General features: G+C 42.7%; 1 protein-coding gene and 1 long non-coding RNA gene across 3 annotated transcripts in view; one reads left to right on the plus strand and one right to left on the minus strand.

The window, feature by feature from the left end:
- LOC133270091 (uncharacterized) overlaps positions 1-22,729 on the plus strand; it is a 90,290-nt gene that overhangs the window by 20,661 nt on the left and 46,900 nt on the right. The window contains exon 3 of the long non-coding RNA XR_009743667.1: positions 21,725-21,904. This is a non-coding gene — a long non-coding RNA (uncharacterized LOC133270091). The remainder of the gene's footprint in view (positions 1-21,724; positions 21,905-22,729) is intronic.
- The window catches only part of NGF (nerve growth factor), a 35,481-nt gene continuing 19,198 nt past the window's right edge, over positions 6,447-22,729 (minus strand). Inside the window, exons 2-3 of one of the 2 annotated variants that reach the window (XM_061454971.1) lie at positions 10,306-10,447; positions 6,447-7,328 (exon numbers count right to left, since the gene is read on the minus strand). In XM_061454971.1, the coding sequence (XP_061310955.1) occupies positions 6,597-7,316 (720 nt within the window). In that variant the 5' untranslated portion in view covers positions 7,317-7,328; positions 10,306-10,447 and the 3' untranslated portion in view covers positions 6,447-6,596. Of the gene's footprint in view, positions 7,329-10,305; positions 10,856-22,729 lie in introns of those variants that run through there. The other variant, XM_061454972.1, reaches the window with a different exon arrangement.

Here is a 22,729-nt window from a genome sequence, read left to right on the forward strand (position 1 = left end):
AAGGGAACCCTACAAAAGGTAGGAATTTTTGATTCCATCAGGAAGTATTTGGTGCTGTTTGAAGTCTAGAAGGAAAACTCAACATTGAGGAAGTGTTTACTAGATTGATAAGAAAAACAGTGATTGTAGGAATAGTTATAACTGGGAGGATAAGGACAAAATAATAATTTGAGGCCAATGCTGGGACCTGTTGTAGTCTTGGAGAAATGAAGAATTCTCAAGACCTTTACCTGCAAAGTCCCTTCTTGTCTGCTCTTGTCAAGCTTGGGATGTTGTCTTCTGTTACATGCTGCCTGTGAACATTACATTCTCTTATTTGATCCAAGGAAATACCAAAAGCTGTCAGCTGAGGAAAGTGCATCTCCGAATGTTGTCAGCTATTTATTTAAACCATTATGGAGTTGTTTTGCTCTTCAACACCAGCAAACCCAAAGGAACGTTCATTTTTCTATCGAGATGTTGGTCCTGCCACTGAAACTCTTATGAGGTCTAAAACCACTGGATACTGTCTCTCATCCAGATTGGAAGTTAGATAATTCTGTCTTGTGTTTTCTTGGTTTCAGCCCTGTGCTCAGGTGTTCTGCTGGACTGTTTTCTTTAAATATTAAACTGCTGTAGAGTGGTTATTCCATATTTTGTTCCATGTTGGGCTGTGACATACAATGTTCCTTAGTCTTTTGCTAGTTTCTTTTCACTTCATAAAGCAGCTTGGTTGAAGAGTGCTACTGAAGTGTCAGTGTCCAATCCTCACTGGTTATACAGACTAAAAGCTGGAATTGAAGATTGTGTATCAGGTCCAGTGGCTTCTTTGTAGGCAGACAGAACTGACATTTCTAGAGCAAAAAATTCCTCTAGAATCCAGTCAGAGAAAAGTTAAAATGCAGTACACAGTGATTCCAACTAAGTTCTCTGACAGAGGCTGTAATTGCTCTAATGAAAGATATTGCTTACAAAAGGAAAGCTGGAAAGGGTGTGGCTTCTCCAGCATTAAATTGCATGTTTAAATAAGGGATTAGATAAAGAAGCAACAATGTCATGCAGGGGATGGAAGGAGGCACAAAGACAAAGCATCATTGCTATGGAACCTGGCTCTTTCCCTCTCAATGTCAAAATTTCCTGTCTGTGTGGCAGTGAAAGTCAAAATAATCGAGGGAAGCCCCAGTGAAGTGTAACCTGACTGTAGGTCTAGGCATCAGAGTGGCCTTTCTAGCATTCCAGGCTTTTGGCATCAGCTCAGCACTAAGGAATGATTGAGTAATCAGCAGAATTTCAGACATGTGTCATCATCTCCCCCCAGCAAAAACCACCACCAAACCAAAACTGTAATAACAGCAGTGACGAGAGGATGAGTCTCATGTTAGGTGATGGAAACTGATTATGGTCCACACCTTCCTCATCTTTCTAGAGAAGGATCTGTTTCCCTGCAGGCAAAATTTATCCTGCACTCCTTAGTCAGACCAAATAAGCAGCAGTGAAATTGTTGGTGTTCTGCATGTGGTGTTTGATTAAAGTTGAAACCAAGTCTGGTTTGATTTGCTTTTAAATATAAGGATCTTGGTTTTCCTTCCTCAGAATCTAAAGGGATGAATTTCAGATTCTTGTAGTAGTGACTATGCAGTTCTTCCAATAAATGTGTTTCATAGCAGTCCATTTAGTTCATCTTATTTGCTATGAAGTAGCTTTCCTTAGCCATATTTGTTTTCAATTCTGATGTTTACAGGTGAGGCTCTAGGAAGAAATGAACGCTCTTAATTTTTAGGGAAGCAGTTTGTTTTCAAGCTCATATCAATATATAAACTTAGTAAACTTCTTAAACAGTCAGAAGAGAATCTAGCAAAGAGTCTGCAGCACTTCTTTTGAAAGAAGTGAACAACATATGTGTACCACTCTCCATGCTGAACTGCAGGTTTGAATCAACATTTATGTTCAAAGTACAGCTAGTACAAATGAAAGTAGCTTATCCAAATATGGATGCTCTTGTCATTCACTGGATACAGTGGAATGAATAGCAAAGCAAGACAGTTTTAGTGTATTTAACAGTGTTTCAGCAGTGTAAGTTGTGCTGTGATGTCCCCTGGGTCTTTAGCCCCTCATCCCTTCTCTTGCCATTGTAGTACAGGTTTGATCACAGGAGATCTCATTTGGAATCCAGGAAGTTCCTGATGGGCAGTAATCCTGTAATTGTTTTCCTCTTCCCTTAAAATCATGTAAGGAAATGGATTTCCACCTTTCCACTATAACTTTCCCAGGGCAGTGGTGGAATCACCATCCCTGGAAGTGTTCACACACCATGTAGATGAGGCCCTCAGTGACACGGGTTAGTGGTGGCCTTGGCAGTGCTGGGGAACGGTTGGGCTTCATGAGCTTAAAGGTCTTTTCCAACCTGGTTGATTCCATCCTTCTGTGATTTGCTGCAATTGCCATCAGTCTGCTTTCTCCAGCAGAGGAGCCTGTAACATGCTGCCCTCTCCTCAGTAACTGTAAGCCACTGAGAGAGGGCACTGTTGAAAGTTTCTCAATCAGTAACACCACTGACATGACAGACATTAGCCAGGAATGTGTAGCAAAAAAAAACTAAAATAGGAAGGCATTTAAACACGAAACTCAGGCCGCTTTGTACATGACTTTTGCAGCACTACAGGATTCTTTGCATCAATCACAGTGTCAGTGGCAGACAGTGAAATGGTAGATTACCACATGCTTGACTGGAGGGGAAAAAAAAGAAATCAAAGAGAAAGGCTAACCATAGTAAAGGACAGGTCCTGAAAATATTTACAGACTGCAGAATCAACACAACAGCTATGCTGACAGTTGCTAATGGCTGTCACAGCTTCCCAACCACCACCACTGAAATCAATTCAGAATGAGTATTCGGAAAATTACTTACTTCAACACTGAAAATATTTTTTTCAGCTTAGAATACATAAATTTGAATTGATCTTCTGACACTCTCATATTAGGCTGATAATTCCTCAGGGGTTTGCCTCCCAGAAGAGCAAACTGCAGACTGGTGGGTTTGTTCCCTTTTCTGTACTCTGGCAGGAATCCCAGACTGGTTTGGGTTGAAGGGACCTTAAAGCTCCTCCAGCTCCAACCCTTGCCACAGGCAGGGACACCTTCCACTAGAGCAGCTTGCTCCAAGCCCCTGTGTCCAACCTGGCCTTGTACACTGCCAGGGATGGGGCAGCCACAGCTTCTCTGGACACCCTGTGCCAGCGCCTCAGCACCCTCACAGGGAAGAGCTTCTTCCTTATATCTAACCTGAACTTCCCCTGTTTCAGTTTGAACCCGTCACCCCTTGTCCTGTCACTACAGTCCCTGATCCTTGTAGTCTCCTTCAGACACTGGAAGCTGCTCTCATATCCCCATGCAGCTTCTCTTCTCCAGGCTGAACAGCCCCAAGTTTCCCAGCCTGTTGTACATGGAATCATTGTAAACAGCAGTCTGCTGTAGCCTAATGATGTAAAAGGCCAAATCACTTCAACTGAGATGGTATCTTTAGCTGGATTTTATCTCGGGGGGGGGAAAAAAAACGAACAAAGCTTGGCACTGACTTAGTTTTCTAATTAAATCTTGATGTCGCCCTTCGTTTTTAAGATAACCAGTTGTTGCCCAAGGAAGCAGAGAGCAGTCAGGATAATCAGTCACAAATGCACACACTAATTCACCTCCTGGAGGCATTGCATTCTGAGGCCAAGTTGCTGGTATGATATGGCAGGCACTGGCTCTCACTGTGTTTGTGTAGAGGAATTTTCCATGTCAGTTCACCTGTCTCTATAGAATGCTAAGAGATGCTTTTTATTGAGATAATCAGAAGGTCTTTATGAAAGGTGTCTTGTCAATTGCTTCATGGTGGTTTGGAAAGCTCCAGAGGATCAGCAGTTGCTTTTCCCAGGGTTTGTTCTGATTTGGTTAACCTAGGCTGTCATGCTGTAGAGCAGCAGCATTTAAGAGATTCAGTCAGTCCTGTACTTCATTTCTGGCTGTTCAGGGTATCCTCATGGTATGATACTAACCTCTTCAGCTTTCATGAAACTCCACACCTGGGCTTTATCAAGAGTATTTCTGTTGTTGGAGGCAGCAGGAAAATATAATGCCAGTTACTACAAGAATGGCTTAGGCTACTGTTGTTTTAAATCCAAGTCTTTAAACATGGTTGCAAACATCTGTAAGTGGATAACGTTTGAGTGCTGCAGGGGGAATCCCACAGGCTGGGTTTGTGTAGCTGTGGTCAGAGATGGAGCTTTATCTTGCCATCTAAACATGCAGTTAATACAAAACTTTAAACATGGCAATAATTCTCTTTCTAAGAATGAGCTTTTCCAGGTTTTTCTTGCCCTCTAATCATAAACCTCCATGTTATCATTGCATTATTTTCTTGAAATACTTCAGCACTTTTCAGCACATCATTGGTCACATCTACATGTCATGCCAGCATAACAACAGATGTGCAGGGAGAGAAATGATGTATACCCATCAAATTGAAGTTACCAGCTTGGATTTGTACCTCTTAAGTCTGGAATTCCAGACTCTGCAGTTAACAGTGGGATCAAGGTCAAGTGAGAATGTCTTGAACTGTCCTTTTCACTAGATCAGTGTCACAAAGGATGAAGCAATAATGTCAGTCTCAATAAATCTGGTAGTCCTGGATGAGCAAGCAGCTTCATTTTCCCTAGCTGCATTGTGTCACGTATGGTAAGGAGCACTTCTAAAGCAGATTTGTTACTTCTCTCAATTGCTTTAAGGCCACCATAGAGCACAGACAGGATTCTCCTCAAATCTGTTTTCCTTTGCTTCGGAATACTGTGTGTTCCACTGATCTCCCTCCATCTTTCCTGTGATGACTGGCAGGTGGCTGTTGCTGCTATGTTTGTGTGCTGTTGTGCTCTGCTGCGTCAGAGCATCTGATGCATACATGATTGCACTGTGAGTATTTCTTAGCCTCCGTTGCCTCCCCTTACTCCAGAACAAGTTGTCGTTATTTGGAGGACACAGGACAGCCAGGAGCCTGCCTTCTCCTTGACCTTTCAGATAGCTGACTGTTCACGCAAGTATTGCAAATATGGTCTTCTGGAGAGAGCAAAGCATTCTTGCTAGAATATTGCTGCCCCACACCAGAACCACCTATTAGAGAGTGCAGCAAAGGGGCATGCTAGTGATTCTTGAGAATAGGCTCTGTCTTGGTGCCTTCCACTTCACGCAGACTGGCACCATCATACCAGAGAGCAGATCTTGCCTAGGTTTGGTTATTTCCACCGACACTAAACACATTTTCTGTACAGATTTTCTGCCTTTGCTGTTTACATGGAGGAAGCAAATGACAGCTCTGCTTTTTTCATTAAAGAAAGAACTGCCTAAGGGAAGGCAAGGGTGAAAGTGTGTCCTCTAGGACTTAGAAGAAACCAGGAAGAAAAACCTTCATGGTATTTGTTTTGAACCAGTTTCTGTAGTGGATAACAGCTGCTCTTCCAAAGGAAACATGGAGAGAAGGTACAGCTTTTTCTCAGTATTCACTGACTGAAACACCCATCACAGGCTTCAGGCTTCACTGGGTACTTCTAGACCAATGTTCTCCAAAGCACAGAAGTAATGAACACAGTGTTACTTGGGGCTCCTTCTAAATAGTCATTTTTGGTGGTTTTTGTTTTATTTTTCTTCTATCATGCATGAAAATACTCTCACCATGTCAAGTCCCTGTTGCCAAAATACTAGCTGGAGGGAATTTAAAATGTTAATTATAAGCCACATGAACTATTTTTATACATTTATACTGACATTTGCAACCCCATCACTCTTAACAGAGCTCAGAAGTGGTAAGTTGTAAAATAGCATTTAAATGCAAAACTACATGATCATAGATCATAGAATCATAGAATGGTTTGGGCTGGAAAGGACCTTAAGATCATCCAGTTCCAACCCCTGCCACGGGAAGGGATGCCTACACTAGACCATGATACTCTTGTGCAGACAACTATCCCCAAATCCTTCAGAACTGATTATTTTTGCAGTGAAAATGATTTGGGAATATTAAAAAATGTGCTACAGGTCTTACTTAGAACATGTCTTGCAACATGAAGAACTTGTATTTCCAGCAGGAGTTCACTAAGATGACTAATTATAGAAAATTAATATCTTAATGGATAATTAGTAAAACTGGAAAGGTCTTCTTCAGGCGCTTGGTAGTTGGACAAAGCTATTTCCATTTAAAATAAACCTACCAGATTTTCACAGTAAACTGTCAGGTTTTGTGAAGAAAAGTTTGTTTGTTGTGGAAGAGAGGAATGTGTGTAAAAACTGTGGGAAACGCTCTATTTTAGTAGGATGGCAAGCGAAGGTTGTTCAGTGGGAACAACCCCTGTGAACATTTCAGAATCATAGGGCTGAACAAGACTAAAGTGACCATCTTTTTGAGGGCTTCTGCCACTAAATAAATAGCAAAACATAGAAAGTTTCCAAAAGAGTTTAATAAATAATGAGGTTCCTTTTTTTTGTACTGTATAAACTATAAATATACCATGCAGTCCTTTATAACTTAAAATAATTTACAGGCTGAGGTAGGGGGGTAGGAGGATGTTCTCAGGGGGTTTAGATGTACCTCAGGGCCTCCCTGACTTCCTGCTGAGCACACACACGCAGGCGGTGTCAATGCGGATGAACCTCCAGGCCGCCTGTTTGCCCTCCATGGTCAGCGCTTTGACAAAGGTGTGTGTGGTGGTGCAGTAAGAGTTCCAGTGCTTTGCATCGATCCCTCGGCACCCACTGGACACTGGCTTAGGGTCCCTGCACTTGGTCTCAAAAAAGTACTGCTTAAAAACGTTGTTGTTAATATTGACTTCTCCCAACACCGTCACCTCTTTGCCTTTAATGTCAGTGGCTGTGGTCTTGTCCCCAACCCACATGCTGACGCTGTCACATACTGAGAACTCTCCCCGGTGTAACACGGGATGTGCAGTCCTCTTGGTCCTGGCAGTCCTGTTGAGAGCACCTGCACTGCTGAGAAATCCCATGTTGTTTCCTTGCCCTGACACTGGGGGGGGCTGTGTGCTGAACAGCACCCGAGGGGACCGGAATCGCCTCTTCTTAAAAACCTTGGGGTCCATGGTGATATTTATAGCTTCTGTTCTACTTATCGTCCAAGTAGAGTGGCCCTGGGATGTCTGTGGAGCTGCCTTGGGAATGTGGTGTCTGTTACTCCGGTGGGTATTGAGTGGGGAGTGTTCTGCAGGATACTCCAGTGGAACATTGTCCTCTGACTTTGGAGCTGCCTGTGTGCCGATCAAAAAAGCTATGATCAGAGTGTAGTACAGCATGGACATTACGCTATGCACCTAGAACGGAAGAAAAATGTAATGTTACTGGAAGCCATGCTAACAATCAATTTATAAGATACCCAGGATCATACAAATTTCATCAGGTATTCATGTGGGTGCCAGATGTTATTTGTCCAGAAGAGCCCATTCAGACAGCATAAATGTTCTTAATAAAGCGAGAGCATTAGAAAATAAGAGCTAGATTATTATTAATTCCTCTGGTACTTGTTATTAGGACACTGTTTATGAAGCACTTGTTTGGTGTTATTAATGTGGAGACCATATGGCGACAGCGTGTTCCCAAGAGTAAAAATCTCTAGTGATTTTTGCAGCAACCTTCTTGGCCAGGGCTGGCCTCTTGGCTGTAAATAGCCTGCAGAGCAGTGAGAGTGGGAGCAGGCCCGTGGCTGAATAGTCGTCCATTCACTTCATTTGCCTGCAGAGGTGTCCTTGGGGTGAGGGTGGGGACCACCAAGCCAGTGCTTGTGGGAGGAGGGGGGAGCCCTGGCGAATCCTGCCCTTATCATGTGCTATGGACAGGCCCCACCCCTCTGGCAGGCTCAGCAGCTTCCAGCAGCCTCCATCTATCCAATCTGCCCTTTTGGGATGCAGCACATCACCACATTATGATTTTCAATAGATAAGGCTCAGGCTCCTTCTCCCAAGAGCTCAAGCATTGTATGTCGCAAGGGCAGATGGGTTTTTTGCCATGTTCAAGCAGCCTACTAGGACAAATATGGGTATTACATAGGAACACTGTTTGTGACAGGCTACTTCTGGGTTGGAACAGTGTAGCTAAAACCATTGCGGCCATAGTACTGCAAATTACATATAGGGAAACACTTTCCTTTTGTCAGAGTGCCATGTGCAAGAAGCTCCGCAGTGTCACTGCAAAGCAGATCCAGTGCTAGTCTTCCTTCAAACTGGAGAATATGCACCTCTGTTGGGGTTGGAAATGTGTAAGACAATGTCTAAAGCATCACTGAGAACGATTTAATGCAGCAGTAATACCTTGTTAGGTAACTACCGTGTTTTGCTTAATTCAGCCTCTTGTTAACAAATCAGCAGCAGGCATCTTGGGAATAAAAGGCATTCAGAAAGGACCTGAAATTGCACTTAAGGGCAGACATAGTATTTCCTCTGCAAAGACTTCATAAGCAGAGACAGGATAAACAGACAAAAACTCCCCAGCGAGGCTCCTCCCCTGTCTCTTTGCCTTGTTTTGCCTGACATGTCTCAGCTGGCCCCGAATTACACTGTGTCCGGCCAGGAGGCAGGCAGGCAGCTGTGCAGGGACTGGACAAACAGGGTTTTGTAAAGCAGGAATCAGGCTCTGCAGTTCCACTGTGATTTCCCAGCATGTCTTAATGTTTTTTCTGGGTATGGGTCAATTACCGTTGAAGTTCCCCCTTTCTGTTCAGCTTTCTCAGCCTGGAATACCAAGGAGCACTAAAGTGCTCAACCGGGGCTTTAGCTTTGCTAGAGCACAATCTAGGAAATGCAGAACCCCTCAGATTCACATAGGATCTTGTGTGGGTAGTCTTAGATGAGCTGGAATAAAATAAACAGCTGTGTTTGTGCAGGACTGGGCCAGCATTTAGGAAATCAGGAGACACCAGTTGAAGGTAGTGACTGAAGAGGGTGAAGATGCTACAGCATCAACTGAAGAGAAAGGCCAAAAGCAGCATTAGCTGTTGTCTGTGCAACAGTCGGTGTGGAAGAACTGGGGGCAAAACGATGACAAGGAGAGTCAAATCTCTCCTACAGAGAAAATCTTTACTGTTCCAAAGCTACTTTAATTTGCTTAAAACAAGGCTGAGGGTTGCTGCTTTCCCACATGCTGCTCATGCTTTAGCAGTCGTCATCATCCGTATAAGGAAATAGAGCTGGGTGTAGCTCAATAGCTTGGCTGTGCATGATGCAAAGAGTAACCCCTTGTTCTGCAACCAAATTAAAATCAGATGGTTCATTAGAGCTCTATAGACTTTGCTTTCCCCACAGAAATGTTAATGGAAGAGGTTTGCAGAACAAAATCCAGGCACAATTTAGGACTGCCAATAGCAGCCTCAACCTATTGTGTTTAGACATCAGCCCTTTTTTTTCTGACTTCCTTCTATAGGAAAGAGATGTTGCAATGTCAGCAAAGAGCTGTTTCTGGTTTTGTGCTACACAAGATTCACTGGTCTCAAATGCAGATAGTCATAAAATCAAATTGGATTCAAAACTGGATTCTAAAATGCAGCTATCACCATTCTCTGAGTTTCTGATGTTGTATATGTTAAGATTATTGCTTTAAAGCCATTAACACAAAATCGGAAGGATCTCGCCTGCTTTTTTGGGGGAGTTTTTGTTTTTTTTTAAAAGTTTTGCCAATTCTGGGGCTGGTAGTCCGTGGGTATCTGTTTGTAAAATTGGTCACAAAGGTTATCACAGGCACTTCCGTGCCACTACAGCTACTAAAACGGAGGATGTTTAATGAGAAATGTGACTTTGAAGTGTCCCCATTGTAAGTAACCATTCCTCACAAAAGAGTTGATGTCTAGAGACAGAACAAAAGAAGACAGAAGAAACTCCCATTCTAGCCAGACAACAGCTAGCTAGTGGCTATCTTTGAAGCAACATGCTTTACAAAGTCCAAGAACTAAACTTTTTAAACAATAAGAGCATTAAATGCAAACTTCTCTCATCTTCATACTTTAGAAGACAGACCACTGATTTTTGAAGTTCAAGGTAACGTCTTTTTTTCCCCACCTGTATGTTCATAGAATCATGGAATGGTTTGGGTTGGAAGGGACCTTACCAAGCCCCTGCCATGGGCAGGGACGCCTCACACTAGACCATTGCTGAAGGCTCTGTCCAGCCTGGCCTTGAACACTACCAGGGATGGAGTGTGTTGGTCAGGTGTCATTTAAACACTTTTCCTGGTATTATCTGTTAAGGCTGCGGTCTGATGATGGTACTAGGACATTTCCCCCTCTGTGTGTGTTGTGCTTACCTCAGAGTGTACTGCACAGAAAGCTGCTCCCCCAGCAAGATGTTTATTTCATCCAGATGCCGAATTGGGGTTGGCTGCCGCATGCCATCGGGCCAGTCTGACTGCGTAGCTCAGTCTGGGAGTTGCTTATTCTGCAATTCCACTAGAAGCAGAAGTATTTGTTTCAATAATTAGACACCAAAGAAGTGTTTTCAGTAACATTCCCCACTTGACAGCAGGAGTAGAGGGACAGATCCACTTGTTTGACTGTCTGGACTATGCCTTTTGCACTTAAGTGTTGAGGTCTAAAATATGGTTCTCAGCTTTCAAGAGCTGCACCTGCTGATGTTACCGTCTGAGCTCTGTTTGCACAGTAGCAGTAGACATAGGAGGGCTCAGACCCCCCAGCATCTTTGTCTGGGAAGCAAGTCTGGTTACAAGCCATAAGTTGTGTGCCAGTAAATGCACCCAGTGTAAAACTCAGTGGCTCCTCTGCTTGCTTGTCCAGATTGGTCTAACCAGCAGCACCACCAGCCCTGTGCCCTTCTTCTGTCACTGTACCTTAAAATAGTGTACAGCTGTTGTCAGTACTCAAAACTCAAAACCAGAGATGTTTTGCAGAAGAACTTATCTATGCCCTGTCCACAAATCTCCTGTGCACACATCTCACTATGCAGTTTGCGGCCCATGCTTTCTCTTTCTTTAGATGCCCCTAATGTTGGAAGGCCTTTAGAGGCCCAGAGGGAGGGTTACCAGCTCTGCATAGAGGTACCTATGCATAGTATCCTGCAGTCTGCAGTGAAAAGGAACTTCTGTTTCTCATTTGAGTTTTGTCAACCAATATGGTAATGTCATCAGTGGTTGTAATACTCCACATGAGATACCAGCTACCTACAGGGTAGTTCCAGCCTCCCCTGCCCCCCATCACTGCTTAAGCTGTATGAAGAAACACAGTTGTGAGTTGGCTGACCTGTTTTGCAGTAATGTCACTTTTATTTAGTGAAAGTGAGTGAAGGAGAAAAGCAAGTGTGCAGCTCAGCAGGCAGGAGTGATAGCATCTCCCAGGTTGTCCAGGGATAGTAACTGGACTCTGCTGATTGTTTGAAACATTAGTTCCTCTTGAGCAATGTCAGAAGACTGCTGAGCATCTGTTCCAGAGGGGAGATGATGCCTGAGATCTTTCATTCATACATGGGAAAAGCAAAGGTAAATTCTAAGCTCCTACGGTGCCAGAGAAGGCGACTGTGTGCTAGAAGCCTGCTTTTCCCTTATCCACCAACACTGTAACTCCATCACAGAAGGCCACCAAATTTGTTGGCACAATTTTCTCTTAGTGAAACCATGTTGGTTGTCACCAATCGCCTCCTTATATTCCACGTGCTTTAGCATATTTTCCAGGAGGATCTGTTCCATGATCTTGCTGGGCACCGAAGTGATGCTGACTGTCCTCTAGTTCCCTGTGTCTTCCTTGTTTCCCTATTAAAACTGGGAGTTATGTTTCCCCTTTTCCTGTCGGTGGGACCTTTACCAGCCTGCCATGACTTCTCCAGTATGATGGATTGCGGGTTGGAAACTGTATTTGCCAGCTCCCTCAGGACCTGTGGATGCATCTCATCCCATGGACTTATGCACCTTCATAGTGCTTAGATAGTATCAAACCTGGCCCCGAATCAAAGGAAAACCATTATTGTCATGCTGATGCCTTCTCAGCAGAGTACATTTTCGATTGTAAATTCATGAGTGCTGTTGAAAGTGATAGAAATAATATTTCATTAACCATAAGTATTTAGATAGTTCATCTGTTCCCTTTAATACGGTAAATAAGGGTTGGTAAAGTAATTCTGCACTGTACAAGATCCTGCTGTATTCTGTGTGGAGATTCAAGTGCGTTTGCCAAGTACGCACAGCTCACACCAAAGCATGAAATGGGCTTGGTTTATACCTGCGCAGTGTCTGTCCACAGGAAAGCTGCCTGCCAGGAACCACATCCAAGCTACTTTGTTTCTTAAAATCTAACAGAAATCTCCCAAGGCCATTTCCAGGCAGTGCAGGGCACAGGAGTCAGCAGCTCATTGTATCCCACTGTGCAACACTTCTGTCAGGGTATGTATAAGGAAGAAGTTCTTCCCGGTGAGGGTGCTGAGGCGCTGGCACAGGGTGCCCAGAGAAGCTGTGGCTGCCTCATCCCTGGCAGTGTTCAAGGCCAGGTTGGACACAGGAGCTTGGAGCATCCTGCTCTAGTGGAAGGTGTCCCTGCCCGTGGCAGGGGTTGGAGCTGGATGAGCTCTAGGGTCCCTTCCAACACAAACCAGTCTGGGATCCTATATGTGGCCACTGTTTGGATTTGCTGCTCTCTGGAGATCGTGGCTCATGTTCTGCTCATGTACCTGTGTGCTTGAAGTATTCAAGCATTAAGCTTGAATGAAATATTCAAGTATTAAGCTAATTTCAGTGATAGGAATATGTAAGAGAAGTCAAAGTTCTAAAATCCAAAGCTTCATGCTACCAGCCTCAGAATGTGGTATTCCTACAAGAATGTACTAGTAGAGTAATAACCCTTTCAGTGGACTCCTGACAGTTCAGTAACAGTAATGAGAGAGCTATAATATGCTGGCCACTGCCAAAAATAATCCAACAACTTTTCCGACTGTTCTGCCACCCTGAGAAAACACTGCTTCAGTTCCAACTGGCTGCTTTTTAACCACAAAAGAGTTTATTTTCAGCAGGACTCTCTCTTTTTTTTTTTTCCTTTATTTTTTTTTAATGTTCTTTCACCGAATTCCCGGATTCCTGGTTGTGGTGGAATCCAGTAAATGATGCAGTGTTATTCAAATGATGCTGAAGGCAGCATCTATACTATTCATTTCCTACCTACCATTCCCAGAGATTAAGACAATATCCTACTGAAGTATTTCTTCATCATTTACATGCACTCATGGTTATAGATCTGGAGGGGATAAAAAAAAACCACTTCATTCTTAATTCTTAGTCTCAACACATATAGTAGGAGTCGGGACATACCATAAACATGTAAAATGCTGTTTGCACTTGAAATTCTTTATAAGGGTTCACAGTAAACCACAGTATTTACCAGCTGATCAAACAAGTATAGAGGGGGAATCTCTATTTCTTTAAACAATTCTCCTGCAGAATCTGAGGAAGAACAGATGAAAAGGGTTACATTGCCTGAAAACTTATTTAGAACTGATAATTTACTGGATTTACTAAATTAATTGCTTCCAATAACAATAGCAGTGCTTAAAATCACTGCCAAATCTCTGTTCCATGTAACCCCCAGACCTGTACCTCCTGATTCCAGATCAATTGCAATTCAGTCTACTGGACTGTTAGTAACTGGGCTGTAAAGCATATAAAGATGTATGTGAGAGTTTGGGAATTCCAAGAGCAGGTTGACACTTCTTTGTGAAAACTGCCACTGAATTTTGGCATCTCTGTTTTTCCTAGAATACAGAAATACAGCTCTTTTAAACCTGGAAGCATTGATAAAGTAGCATTACAGTAGGAAGAAAAAAGGGTGTACAGTGTTGAAGTAGTTCTATTTCATGAACTGGAAATACAGCATGGAAGGTGGGACTCCAGGACATCGCCCCCTCTTTTTCCCCTGGACACTGAACAGTTCAGCTTTTCACGTCAAGAACATTCATGGTTTAGTTTAACTCAAAACAGAGGTTTGATTTACAGCAGCAACTCCAGCAGACCAATAGTGCTGTTGTTTGACCAGCATAAACTCTTCCCTCAGGTGATCAGCTCTGTCAGAAAAAAGCACATCTCTCACAATCCTAATGTTTAAATAGCTTTTCTGGGGGTTCTATCTTAAACAGAAGTGACTGGACTTAACCCAGGAGGGTCCCCTCTAGTTACGTGTTCTTCTAAAAGCAGCTGTTTTCACAGAATAATATTATACATACTTGATGGTAACTGGAAAAAGCACCAGATTTGCTCCATTTCAGAGGTATTTTTACAGTTGTGTTTGAAGTGGATTGATTTTGCTTTTTCATTGACTCCACACGAAAGGCTGGGGGAGACAGATGAAAAGCTGCTACTTGAAATTTACTTGAAAAACATATAATTACATGTCAGAAAGTTCGTGGTCTTATTTGACCATGATGTCATGAATGATGCACAGCTTTTCAGTAAGGAAATTGGCTCGGGGGCTTATAAGAACTTCCCAGTATCTGTCAGTCCCAGGTCATTGGGATCACTCTGAGAAAAGACATCCTTCATCTTAAAACAGTTTTCTTTTTTTACCTATAGAACAAAGAAAACCAGCTGCTTTCTTATCTGCTGCCAATGCAGTTAAGATATATTTAAGTCTCAAAGGAACATGAATTCTGGTAATTCAGCAGAAATTGCAGTCTCATTATACTGCCTTGTTTAAACTAGGAACAGTATGAAGAAACCAGTCACCCAGGCCTTCTGCAGGATCAACAATGATGCTGTTCTTCTATGCAGTGCAGTACCTCAGGAGTAGTTGTTGTGAGGCAAAGCAGAATGGTTTTGTCATGACCAAAACAATAGAATTTTTAGCCACAAGTGTATGTAAAGCTGTCCTGCTGACAGTCAGCCAACATTTTGATAGCTATAACCTCTAAGGTTTAGCTTACAAATATTGCATTGATACATCGAAAGACTCCTACTATCAAATCACAGTCTTCTCCTTTAGGGCAAATCATAGAACCATAGAATGGTTTGGGCTTGGGAAGGGACCTTAAAGCTCATCCAGCTCCAACCTCTGCCCTGGGCATGGACACCTTCCACTAGAGCAGCTTGCTCCAAGCTCCTGTGTCCAACCTGCCTTGAGCACTGCCAGGGATGGGGCAGCCACAGCTTCTCTGGGCACCCTGTGCCAGCGCCTCAGGACCCTCACCGGGAAGAGCTTCTGTCTAAGAGCTCATCTCAGTGTCCCCTCTGTCAGGTTAAAGCCATTCCCCTTGGCCTGTCCCTACAGGCCCTTATTCAAAGCTCCTCTCCCGCCTTCTTGTAGGCCCCTTTAAGTATTGGGAGGCTGCTCTAAGATCTTCCCAGAGCATTTTTATCCTTTCCTAGTGTTGGTATATTGATTGAGTCCTCCAAATGTTGTAAACTGAAAAAAGGGACTCAGTCACTGCCCTGGGTTCAGCAGTAGCAGTCATTTTTCTCCTTCTTAGCAGCTGGTGCAGTGCTGTGCTTTTGACTTTCAGCCTGGGAACAGCGCTGATAACACCGATGTTTTTAGTTGGTGCTCAGTAATGTTTACCCTGACCAAGGACTTTCTGGGTCTCGTGCTCTGCCAGGGAGGAGGGGAAGCTGCGAGGAAGCAGAGAGAGGACCCCTGACCCAAACTGACCAAAGAGGTATTCCATACCACATCACGTCATGCCCAGGATGTAGAACTGGGGGCAGTTACCTGGAAGGGCTACATTACTGCTCTGGTCAGGCTGGGTATCAGTTGGCGGGTGGTGAGCGTATTCTCTTCCCTTGTTGTTTCCCTTATCATTATTGGTGGTAGCAGCAGTGGTTTGTGTTATTCCTTAGTTACTGGACTGCTCTTATCTCAACACATGGGAGTTACATTCTTTCGATTCTTCTCCCCATTCCTCTTGGGTGGGGGGGGGGGAGAAAGGATAGGGGGGAGTGAGTGAACGGCTGTGTGGTTCTGAGTTGCTGGCTGGGCTTAAACAACGACAGTCACTAATAATAAGACTGCACTATGGCAGAATTTAGTGCACATTCTCTTGAAACAGGTTAAACAAATGTGCTTTTTTGACAGAATGATAACTTACTTTCCACTAATAAACACAGTGAACTCTAAGGATGTGAAACTTTTCAGTTTTCAGCCCAATTTGTTTTCCAATTCCCTTTTGCTGACAGCATGATGTACGTGTATATTGCCACGTGCTTCTGCCAAACATGAGTGAGGATGGAATGGGCAGGAAAAATTTCCTCATTATTACTTTGTTAGACTTTAATATGCACTCTGTCTATTAGAAGTGTGTAATTCCATCATGTCAGGTTGGAATGTTGCTTTCCTTGAAGAGGTTCCTTTGAGGTTTTTTTCTTAGCATTTTACACGTTTGTAGGTATTACAGTATTGCATTGTGAAATCTTATGATGTGATACTTGAAAGACCAAGGAAATGAATAAAAACCTGGTGGAGCAACCAGTATTTAAAGCCATACTGCTGTGTTACAGTTCTACCAGCACGAAGTGAAAACTAAAGACCAAGCCTTGATTTTATACCAGGACATCTGTGACACCTCCTGTAATCACTGTCATAGCACTAAACAGGTGGGAGCATCCTAGCTTGTGGGAAGTGCTACTGCTTGAACTGAGGGAACAAAACCTTCCAAACTGCTTTGGCAAGCCTTTTAGTTGTTTGCTGTCCACAATGCACCAATACAACTTCCATTATGTTTATGTCTTTATTCTAGATATTTACTCATTGCTTCATGCAGAGTACTGGTTAGGCTGCTAGAGCCCAGAAATCAATGATTATGCTTTATTCAGGAATGACAAAAGAAGTTTGTAGTCCATAGGGTCTGTCCCAGCAATGAAGTTTGTGCAGTTCTTTCCGATAACACAGTATGGAGCATGTACACTGTGCTGGCGCTACTGGTAGCAGATGGTTTGCAGCCAGTAAATTACTGCTTGTTTTCTAGTGTTACTTGCAGTGATGGATGATGTGCTTGGCTGTCTCTGCAGCAATGGGATCATGGAGGTCACCAAAATAAGCAACAAGCAGTAGTTTTATCTTGCTGCTTCTGATGATAGGAAAGAAATGAGTGTTGCAGAGGCTGGTGAAATTGCTGTTCAAGGGAAGGGGTTTGCTGGCACATCTTCCTCACTGAAACACTTCAACAGGTCTATAAATTAGAATTTAGCAGTTGTAGTTCTGGGAACAAATTTCTTAGACCTGTGAGGCCTTTAAGGGAATCCTTAAGCCGTTGTGACTAAGAACAGTGTCAGAGGCTCTGCATTTCAGCTCTCCCTTGATGTTAGCTGATGAGCAAGAAAATAGGTATTTCTGATGGACCTAAGGTTTCATTCCTCTATATTTACAATGATTCATCCTGTAAAGAGCAGCTTTATGTATGCTGAAAAGCCAGTTGGAAGCTGCCTGTGTCTCATACACTTCCTTTTGTTCTAAATGCCTCCAGTACTGAAATGTTCCTATGAATATTTCTAAGGAGAGCAATAGACTGAGAAAAATGCTGCCCTGCAGCGATGAGCATGTATCATGTCAGTGTGATCGTCGTCATCACAGGATGTGCAACAAAGATCCACCTCTAGATTTCTGACTCAAGCTTAGTGTAGGCAAGGGTAATGACAAGAATGCTTGGTAACATGTGATGCATCTCTCTCTTCGGGGTACTTAAGGGAAAACAGCACTGTAAGTCTTGACCTGGAGGAAGGGGATTCACCAAATCAGAAACTGGTAAAGCTTTAGAAAACACTTCTTAGGGCTTATTTTATACTTATTGGGGCATAAGTAATGGGAATGGCTTATTTGCAGCAGCCTAATTTTATCCCTTCTATTCTCCTGAACCAGTACATAAATATTTCAATTGCAGAGAAGCCTCCAAAGAGGAAAGCAAGTCCGAGTCTCTTGCCCATCACTTTCATTGACACCCCATTCCCTCAGAGCACTGGGTGCCGAGTGAAGGGACCTGATGGGAGAGATCAGCCTGCAGCAACAGATGTGGTTTCTTGCCAAAGATAATACTTGTGATACTTGCAACACAGGACAAACAGAGCTCAGTTTTAAAACACTCACGTTGCAACTACTGCATTTTAAAACATAATCAGGACTTCTGTTTCTAAGAAAGTAATGCTTGGCATCATGATACTCCAACACATAGATTACACTCATGGGAATTTAGTCATCAGCAGTTATCTGAACTGTAGCTTCTTTTGGAAAACAATATGTGGTTTTCAGGTCATGATGACCATAACCAGTAAAAACCTGCAGTGGGATGCAGCTCTTACTGTGAGAGATGGGCTGTTAGTACAGTGTTAAACATGCACAGAGCATCCTGACAGGAGAGAAAATTTTATCCTATTGAAGATAACGGTGACAAACTGACAGTCAGAAATTGCCTCTCTCAGGATAAAAATCTCTTTAAATTTAGTGAAGGAAAAATGAAATAATGGTCACTTATCAAAACCGGTGAGAAATCTCTCAGAAAATAAATGACAGAGAACAGCTTTAGAAGGAGCAGGTGAATCTGGTTCTCCTGAAGTCAGTGGGCTCAATGGCATAAAGGTGGTAAAATTAAATGAGCTAGAAATAAAAATGCTGGTTAGAAATAAGTTACCTGAGCATACTATGGTTGTATATCACCCCTATATTATCATCTATAAAGGAAACCCTAAAATAATGATTCACATGTGATGATTACTTTGGAACTTTCAATATAGGCTTCAAACTGTATATATATATTTTATAGGACTCCAGGGTTCGTAACTCCTAATTCACAGGCACAAAGGAGTAACTAAAGATCTCAGGCACTAACTGATAGGAATACTACTGCAGCAAAATGGGGATAAATCCGTCCCACCCATATAAAGTTGTTTGCCTTTGAGGTCTATGAAAACGTGCCTCCATGCTACCCAAGTATTGGCCAGCATGGAAGGTTGCTGCTCACCTGCATTTCCTGTCTAAGCACAAGGAGCCCTTCCATGTGCTGCTTAAAACAGCAAGTCGAAAGAAGTGCATGAAGGGGGGTGCACGGCCTGTCCTCCTCTCCCTTTACAGCTTTCCCAGATGGATCTTGAGCTATTTTAGGGAAGTGTCTAGCTTGCTGTAGTTGGTCCTAAGGTTTCCAATACAAAATGACCAGAAATGAAAGAACTGTACTTTGAGAGTTTATGAAAATCAAACTGAAATTCATCTGGGAAAGGAAAGTATGAAGTTAATCAGTCTGCAAGATTACTATCCCATCTTACAGCCAAAAGTAGTTAAGGCAGAAAAATACAGTATCTTTAAGTGCCAATAAACTTTTCCAGCTAGTGATCTTATTCCAGCTATTCAGAAGGGAATATAAATCCTGCTTCTTGTCCAAACCCTTATTAATAAGAGCAAGCTGAATCCTAACAGTGATACCAGCATTTAATTTTGACTCAAGCTCATAATTTTCATTTGTGTTGTCCTTTTTCACTATCTTTTTCTACCACTGTACAAAGAAATCTGAAGCAAATGAGGTTTTTAGCAATTGTAGTGTAGTGAGAAGATAAAAATGAGCTGGTGTGGTATGATCAGATTCCCAAAGATAGATTCCTTAGAAGCATGGAATGGTTCGACTTGGAAGGGACCTTAAAACTCACCCAGGTCCAACCGCTGCCACGGGCAGGGACACCTTCCACTGGAGCAACTTGCTCCAAGCCCCTGTGTCCAACCTGGCCTTGAGCACTGCCAGGGATGGGGCAGCCACAGCTTCTCTGGGCACCCTGTGCCAGCGCCTCAGCACCCTCACAGGGAAGAGCTTCTGCCTAAGATCTAACCATCATCTGTGATGTTTCTCTAGATCTTGAATTTGGGGTATTCCCTATTTCTAAATCTACTTTACCTTCATGAGACCTGTGGAATTCTGTTACCTTCTTAGTGATTGAATTCCCTCTCTAATGATTTACTTTACATGGCAATACAGAAATCTTGACAAGAAAACTCATGTCAGTCAAATTCATTTTACCTTATTGTAACTACATTGAACTCATTTTGTTAGAAGTCCACATAAGGTATGGGAATAATATTTTAAATTGAATGTTAATACTTTCCTTTAAATCAACATGCCCCGAGTTGAACTGAATGCATAAACAACAAGTAACTGGGCAGTTGCTCTTTAGTGGTTTCACTTTTACCTTCTTTGACATATCCTGTAAATGTGAGAAATATGTCATTTCTGGATGACTACTGGACATACGCAGTGGATAGCAGTGAGCTGTGACCTGCTATGCATGAGCTGACATGCAAAGATTGGGCAGGTATTTGTATATCTCCTCACTGCAAAGCCTGAGCTCGTTGTGAAGATTGTGAAGATGTAGGGATGCTCAAACCCCTCTACTCCGCATGCCTTTCCCATTTAATTTGCATTCAAAACAATTTCCTTAGAATTTCTAAGTTCTCTGATACAGAGATGTGAAATATGGTGGGTTTTGTCATATACACTAAGCAAATGTTTGAGTTGGGGGAAAGAAAAGCTTTCATCTTGGAAGGTGTTTTGGTAGTTCCTAGTAATGTTAAAATTGGAAGTTACTAAAGAGGTGGAATAAAAGGTTTTTTTTCTCTCTGACCCTTTAAAATCTGGTTTCATTTTGACATAAGAGGATGAAGTCTCCTAGGAACAGGGTGTGGAGTAGAGCTTGTCCACAACAAAATCTGCAAATACTGCCTTATAAAACAAGGTCAACCAGGGAAACATTGAAAGAGTTACACAGAAACCTGTGTAACTGTTGTAATGCTCCCTAGAAGCACAAGTAGTTCCTAACAAGAGAAATGAAAGTCTCCTGACATCTAGGGTATTTTACCAAGGAAAACACAAGGATCTTAGGATTGCTTAGACCTTTAAGCCATCTTTGTTCTTATACTTTGGCTCATTTGGACATGATCAGAAAAAGAAAACAAACAAATAGGATTTTGTCTTTGCATTCTAGCACTTGATGCTGCATCATTTTCTATGAAGAGACAGAGCTGTTGTGTAGACTGTGGTGCTTCAGGAATTCTTGCCCATGTGCTTTCATACTTCTTACGTTTATCCTCAGGATTTACTTAGGATTAAAGTAAGGTTTGTGTGTAAATGTGTTGACATTATGCAAAAGGCTCCATACCTCTGTTTTTTTGCCTGCTTGTTTTCTGTTCTGAAGTGTGTTAAGCCTAGAAGATTGCTTTGGTTGATTGGCTGAAGAGTAAACCATTGCAAAGCTGATCTGCAGAAGTTTTCAGGATGCTGGGAAACAGAACCTATTTGTTTGCACTCTTTTATTTGCCTTTTTATCCTCATTTGTTCATTGTATTTTTGTGCGTGCATGACTCAAGTGGTAGAAAAACAAGTGTGTTTTCATGAGTGTTTGCAACCCATATGAGTTCCAGATCCTTTTCTCTTTACATAATCCTTTGTTGCATCTTTTTTCATGGAATGAGTAGATTAAAAAGCACTGGGAGAATGGAATTGTCATCCCCAAGTCCAGCCTGTGACTGCTACTATGACTAAGTGCAGATAGGCACTTGCATTCCCTCTGGGCTGGACAGACCTGTGCATCCCCTGTCTAAACAGAACTGCTCTTCTGGGCAGCAGTTGGGCTGGCTTGTTACTGATTTGCTGGGCAGCACACTCAAGTACCAAGCAATATATTCCTGCTGGTAAAATCTCATATTCTCTGGAACTCAGTCCTGCCCCTGATCATACCTATGTCTTGACATACGCTTTTTTTGTTTCCTCTCCAGCACCAAGTGTCTGCTCCACATGCTTTCTGACTGCAGCCTCTCCTTTATCTGCAAGTCTCCCTGCCTTCTCCTTCTACACGTTGAGACCAGCTGCCTCAGAGTTTCTGCCCCCCCTGAGCTTTGCTGCAGTGTATGCTAGACCTCTTGTCTTAAGCATTTGGCTTTCATCTTCTGTGGAAGGTATTTACACTTTACTGTATTAATACATTGCAAAGTGTCTCTTAATGCTAGACAACTGCTGGCAAGCATGAAGAGAGGTAGAAACAAAATGCAGTGGATTCTCTACATTAGAAACAGAATATATAATCAGAAAAAAAAGAATTCAAACTGCATTTTCTTTGAACTGAATAAGCAATTATAGTGTCTTGATTTAGGAGGTTGCTTCATTCCTATGCCCTGAAAATCTCAGCTCTGCTTTAGTTGACACCCTGACACTAAACCTATGAGGCCAGAAAAATACAGACTGGTCTTCTGCACTATGCAAAGTTCCCAGCATCCTGAGTGTGTCAGGCAGCTGCTGCATAAAAAAAAACTAACTAATGCTCCCAGAGAGCAAAGAGAGCTTGAACTGGGTCCATATTTTAGCTGTATTGTGTGGGCTTCTGGGAGCAGACCCAGTGAGCAGTGGGTGAGTAGGAGTTTTCTGTCTTTGTATTATGTCAGAGTTTGAGGGGAGGCATCTGCTGTGAATGTTTTAAGACAGGAGGTTTTTCTTTTCTAACCAGACACTTTAGGTGAAATATAAATGTCTGAATCTTGAACCAGTGGCCTCTGGAGCCTGAGCACTCTGCAACATCCTTACCTCACAGAAAGCTTGCTGGCAATCTGTGCAATGTACAGTGAAGTGACTGGTGATAGAGTGCAAGATGTCCTCCCTGGCTGGGAGTCTGCAGCTGTCTCTGAGATAAATGCCTGTGTCTTTGAGCAGCTCTGGTCATACACTTAAAACAGAAAAGTGCTTGTAAAGAAAAGATTGATCCTTTCTTGTACTTTTCACTTCCTTTA

This window comes from Pezoporus flaviventris, unplaced genomic scaffold (assembly GCF_033815535.1).
Source record: "Pezoporus flaviventris isolate CSIRO_AGI_PZ_B2104156 unplaced genomic scaffold, CSIRO_AGI_Pfla_v1 ptg000017l, whole genome shotgun sequence".
NCBI classification, from domain to species: domain Eukaryota; kingdom Metazoa; phylum Chordata; class Aves; order Psittaciformes; family Psittacidae; genus Pezoporus; species Pezoporus flaviventris.